This window comes from Aplysia californica, unplaced genomic scaffold, assembly GCF_000002075.1.
Source record: "Aplysia californica isolate F4 #8 unplaced genomic scaffold, AplCal3.0 scaffold00487, whole genome shotgun sequence".
Taxonomy (NCBI): domain Eukaryota; kingdom Metazoa; phylum Mollusca; class Gastropoda; order Aplysiida; family Aplysiidae; genus Aplysia; species Aplysia californica.
Window position 1 is genome coordinate 452,001 of NW_004797757.1, and position 6,413 is coordinate 458,413.

General features: G+C 42.0%; 1 protein-coding gene across 1 annotated transcript in view; it reads left to right on the plus strand.

The window, feature by feature from the left end:
* LOC101858660 overlaps window positions 1-6,413 on the plus strand; it is a gene marked incomplete in the record, with an annotated part of 99,093 nt that overhangs the window by 74,052 nt on the left and 18,628 nt on the right. Inside the window, 1 exon segment of the mRNA XM_013086631.2 lies at window positions 2,674-2,943. Within this exon segment, the coding sequence (XP_012942085.1) occupies window positions 2,674-2,943 (270 nt within the window).

The following is a 6,413-nucleotide window of genomic DNA, read 5'->3' on the forward strand; positions in this document are numbered from 1 at the left end:
GCAACTTATGTTCTTCTTTTAACAATAATGTACCTACTTTATTCTTCTTTTATTGCATGTTTTAACATTTAGAATTTGATTTTTGACCAAATATTTCTCGAGCAAATGCAGTCGATGAATACCAGGTGGAACCTGGAGAAGAGTCACAGAAATTGATGTGCAGTAAAGTGGAAAGACATGAACTAACATCAAGAGGCTAGCCCAGTATAGGGAAAGATGGAATGTGTTTATTTCTTTGCCTATGTCCTGATCCAGGGTGAGAAAGGCAATGATGATGATGATGACATGCAGCCGACACAAAAGATTAACAAACTGTAATCTGTTTATTTTTTTAAAAATTGGGTTGAAGTAAGTTTTAACAGCTGGCCGACGTACTGCTTTGTTTCATGTCATGTGACACATACATAGGGTTAATGATCTTCCGATTGGCTCTTGGTCATGATTTTCACCAAAATGGAAGTGATAGCGACCTGGAAAATAAGACGTGTTTTAAATTACAGGATCGGTTCGACTCTTACCAAAATGGTGACTTTTTACCCTCCATGAAAAAAAAGCTCTCTCAGAAATTTAAAAAGAGCGAGACCTATGCTCGCAAAGAATGTTGTCGCGTTGAAAAAGTCTGAGGTAAATTGTTTGAGTAAAATCAGAAGGGAAATTAATTAGAACCTGACCTGACAAGACTTGTGGTAGTTGTAAGAAGAAAAGTGAGTAAGGTGGTCGAGTGATTAGGTTCTCAGACTAGCAACCGTAAGGTCGTGGGTTTGAATCCCGCAGGAGACCCGACGTTGTATCTTTGGGAAAGGTACTTTACACGAATTTTCCTCACTTCAGCCAGGTAAGAATGGGTACCCGGCTATAAACAGTGCACTGTCATGTCAGTTTGTAATGTTTGAGCGCATGCAATCCGCAGCTTGCACTGTATGCTTCTCGGGAAACCGAGAATGTTTTTGAGTCTTCTGGGGTTTGCTGGGGTAATAACATTGATAAAGCGCATAGAGCACGCTGTATATCTTGGATGTGCAATTATTATCATCATAAAGAAGCTTGGAAGCTGAAGAGCTGCGAAACCTCAGAAAAGAATAAGAAACATGTCACAAGTCTTCTACCTGCTCGTGCCACTCCAAAATTAATGCTTACTGGGATTTTTTGGTCCAGATACTTATATAATGTTTCCACATTAAAACGTGTGAGATGGTTTTTGTTTTGTTTTCGGTGGGTTTTGTTTTTTTACACCATTATGCACGATAGTAATTTCATTCAATATAACTGAGCGAAATGTTTTCTGGACATTGTGTAGCTCTGAAGTACATAATTATTTATTATCAGCCCCACAAAGACTGTCCCCTTCTGTTACTGGTAGAGGAGTCATTATGTTTTCATAATGGTCACTCGCAGAAACGAGAGTAGAAAAGAGAAATATAACTCCTCGACCCTCCCCCGCCGCGTGACACACTTATGAGGACCTGTGATAATAATATGTGGTGCGACGCGGTGGAATCGTGCGCTTGTCAATTTATGGGCACATGTAGTTATTGAGTAAATCTTAAGGCTTGTTTATTGTCTTTCTTCAGCTGAAAAAAAAACCCATTTATCTTGATTAGAAGTAGAGATTCTTGCGTTTGAAACAGGTGGGGGTCCCGGTGCAGAGAAAAAATTACCGAGAAAATTGCCGGAAAAGTTTGGCAATTTCTAAAGATTTAGAGTCCGGGGAAACTGTAAATTGACACATTTTTGTTCTTTTGGGCAAGATATTTCATCAAAACGACTCAGAAATATGTTTTAAATGGATATAAACGATGTTGAGCCAAATAACAACAAACAAACAAAAAATGCTCTAAAAATTCCAACGGGCGGAAAAGCAAATGCTTATTCCTTCGATTTCATTATTTTGACAAGCGCCTGATTTCACCACGCTGCATCACATATTACAAAAGTGCTTACCACTCTGCTTCCTGAGCTGGCCAATTAGATCACACGCGAGGGCAGTGCGTGTCACGAGTCAATTTATTCCAACCCTCAACTCGCCTCAAGAGAACCGTGTCAGGGTTAGCGATATCTGGTTACACGAAACGAAAACCCCAACTAAACAAATGTTGACTTAATGTCAAGTTGGGCGTTGTTACGAACGTTATGTTTTGCTGCGAATGCAATGCATGCTTTCATAATTATAGCCCGGGGGGGGGGGGCAGTAAAAGTTCTTGTCAGTTGTTAGTGCTTGAACGCATGAACTCCACAGCTGGCACTGTATGCTTTTCGGGAAGCGGAGAATGTTTCTGAGTGTTCTTGGGTCTGCTGGGGTAATAATAGTTGTAAAGCACAAAGAGCATAAGAATATGTGAAAATGGTGAAATGGTACGGGTTTAACGCCCCTATCAACACTATTGGGTTATTTAAGAGACGGGACCTCCAAGTCCACCTCCGAAAGGACCAGCCCAAGTGGGAAATTCGTGTAAAGTGCCATTCCCAAGGACACAACGTCGGACCGAGCTGAGGCTCGAACCCCAGAACACGCAATCTCACAATTACGAGTCTGGCAGCCTAACCACTAGGCTACCGACACCACCAGAATAATATTATTCATGAGACTTCTACTTTGTTTGAATCTTGAATGCGACGACACCGAAGCACTCTTGTCTCTAAACGTCATGAAGTTATGTTTTTGAATGTCTGCAGGTCCCCCTCCTACATCCTGTCGCTCCAACGTCTGTGAGGAGAACAGTTTGGGTCTGCGCTGTCCCAAAGATCACGTACTGCACATTCAGAAGATGGCATGCGCGGCCGGACGTGCGTCATGCTCGCAGAGCAGTCGTGTGACGTTGTACACATTGTGCGAGGGCTCCCAGCATTGTGACGCCTCGGGACTCCGCTCATTACTGGCCGAGCACTGCATGGCCGCAGACAAGTCCAGCAGAAGTGTACTCGTCCACTACGTTTGTTTGCCAGGTTCGTACTGACAGTTTTTATTTTTAATATAGATATTTACGCCCTTCGTCGATCATTAAGGACGCCGGCTTCTGACTCTGTCTGTCGGGACCAATACGAGCTTAGAGGGATACTTGTACAACATCCCAGCAGAAAGACTGAGGTACTCGATAAAAAGTTTCTTCCCTATCGGAAATCGAACTCAGGTCTCCTGTGTGTGACAGCGAAATGCCTGACCGCTACATCACAGAGGCGGGTACTGAGAGTTTTGGCTTTGGCTATGATTGTTGGATGGTAGAGATTCTAGCCATTTTTTGAATGTTCTGTGCTGCTATCTACACCATTTCGAACACGTAGCAGCTAGGCTGCTTCGGCATACTTTTATTAAATGCTAGGGATGAAGATGACGAATGAATTCCAAATTTTTGGTCTCTCTATTTGAGGAGTTGGGAATGAGGGTTGTGGGTTGTGTCCTCCCCCCCCCCTGGACAGCATGACGGTGATCTAGAGTATTCTAGAGTAAGCGCCAAACAAACTTAACACTAAGATTAATATGCACACTTTTTCCAACATCAGAACATCATGATCACCACCATAAATAATCATCATCATGTTCACCATCACAATTATCATTACCGTCACCGTCACTGTCACCGTCACCGTCACCATCATCATCATCATCATCATCATCATCATCATCATCATCATCATCATCATCATCATCATCATCATCATCATCACCGACTTAATAATTCCCTTTTTTCTTGTTTCGGTTTTCTAGAAAACGTAATAATTTGCACCATGTCGATACATTCTTACTTAACCAACAAATTTGGGCACCTAAATCAGGACACGGGACAAAAAAAAAGAAGGAAAAAAAAAGAAAAAAAGGCTGCTTCGGTATAGCCTGCCAGGGCTAACCCACGGCTGACAGGAATACAGCATCCCAGCAGAAAGAGAGAAGTGTCTTGATAAAGTTGACTTCTTTTCCTCTGGGAAATCGAACTGACGTCCTTAATGCCAGTGTTTTGGCTATGGCTGACGATCCTTTGAACACTGGTTTGTTTTTAAAGAGTTTGAGTATGAGTAAAGGGAAGCACATCGAAACTCTAATGGTCATATAGTGCAGGAAAGAAGCAAGGTAGATAGATAGACAGAAACACCGGAGGGGAAGAAAAGAAATGGGACCTACTATAGAGGCGTACAAAGGCGGCACCCACGTTTAACGTCCGTCTGTGATAAGACTGAGCCAGTATCAGAGACCGGTGAAAAACTCTCAGAAAAAAAGATTCCCGAGAGAGAAAGAGAGCTCTTGCAGGGATGGGACTTGGGACGTCGGGATAACAGTGTGAGTTCCCTAACACAAATACTGCATTGATCTCTAGTGTTTCTTTTTCAGTTTTATTGTTCTGGTTTTAAGACTATTGTTTGTGTTTGCCATCCCTAATGGGTTTGGGAGTAATAAATAATAACTGGGTAGATTCACTGCAAAAAAGCACACCAAAACAACAACAACAACTAAACAAAACGAGTAAACAATTAAAGTGTGACAGAAAAAAGAAGCCAGCTTTTACACGGAGACTATGTGTACCATGTAATTTCTTTTTACTAAAAAGAAAACCCTCATCCGCATTCAGGATGAAACCAAGTTTTGTTGAAAATATTGACGTTTTAGTAGTCAGACTTCTTGGCATTCATTCGCTGACACGGCGGAGATGTATATTGTTTTGAAATTATCAAATGTCATTTTAATACCAACCATCAAGCAAAGGTAATAAAACCACTGGCAGCCTCTTCATTTGAAATGACTAATTCGATTCGATCCAGTGGTCGAATTACAGTGCAACAACACCCTGGTAAGTGTGTACAACAGTCTTTTACATTTTCCATCTGTGCCGACTGTCAATTGCCTGTTTGCAGCTAGGTGTACTGGAGGAAAAACAGGCAAATTTTCCATTCCTAAAGATTCAACGTCCTGTCCGACGAAACCGGGAATCGAACCCACAATCATTTCGTTGCAATTCGGTCACCTTACCCTTCTGCAATACGTGATTTCCGATAAATTTGTAAAATAGGAATCTGGGAATCAAATCTCAGATGAATGACGATATTAAGCCAGTGTGCGCTCCTAACGCCCAATCGGGGCATGCGAAATATCTTCAAATCAAAGAGGGGTTTGGTTTTGGTTTTGAATTTTGTATTAAACGCGTGTCGCTCTCAAATTTAAAGCCCACCCGGACAATAGCCCGTGAGCAAAATGTCCTGCAACGCAGCCGTCAATTTTGATCCTGAGATTAGATTGCCTAAATGAGGGGGCGGGGGGGTAGTTTTTCATCGACGTCGTCCGAATTGAGTGTGCCCCTGCACGCATGTCTTCCGAAAAAATAAAACGGGAAGGAAGTTGAAGGGATCTGTCTTGTTCTAAAGATAGGTGTTTACAGCCTCAGGATTCTGTCCTCACTTTATCTGTGAACTTCTTTAGTAGGGGTGATCTCATAACTCTCTCCATAACGTTTTTCCCCAATTCTTTTTTTCTCATGCCATGGAGTCCGCTCCGAGATGTTGTCAGTTTCGAATGGTTAAACGTCTGAAGTTATATTATATGCCATACCAAGCCCTATCAACAATATGTTGTTAATATGTTCAGCAAAGCCTGCTTTGGTGGCTATCCTGTTTTATTCCTGAAAATAAGAATTGTTAAGAGTCTGAAATTTACTGCCTTATCAAGCTTATCAACTTCAACTTATGCAGTTAATATTTTCATTAAAAATTGCGTTGGTAGTCATCTTGACAAATGCCAGAGAATAAAATAGTGAAAAAAATTATTTTATTCGAAATGTTTATGAAAGCTGTTTTGTCTCATGCGTATACTGAAATAATGTAAACATTCTAAAATTGATTTCTTCGTAAGCAAATCTTCCTTGCAGTGTTTGCCACACTTTGTGCTACAACTCTCTCTCTCTCTCTCACACACACACACACACACACACACACACACACACACACACACACACAATTGGATAGAACAATCTTTGCATCCATTGAAAAATTATTACAAGAACATGCTCACGTGTTAAATGTGTTTACAGTTTGAATGCAGGTTATAAAAACTCGCGTCCCGTTTTGCTGATCATGATAGAGCGAAAATTTGCTAGCAGTGGACGTTTCATAATCTGTTCCCCTCAGGGCCGGTTATTTGTCCGGTTCGACACAGGGCATGCACGCTCTGACATTTCGCATATCGGAGAGGTGGCGGGCAGGCGCGTGGGTGGGCGTGGCGTGTGGGTGGTGACAGCCGTGAATATTCTATCACGATCAAATAAGCTATGGGGCGAGGGAAGGTCAATTGGTACAAGATGAGTACGGTCGAGGAAGTCAGGCAGCAAACGCTGACCCATCAACGCCAGAGTAGGATTTTGTTGGTGAGGAATTCTTCGACACAACGTTAAGCCGCTGTCAGTGGCTGTACATGTATACGTGTGGGTGTTTTT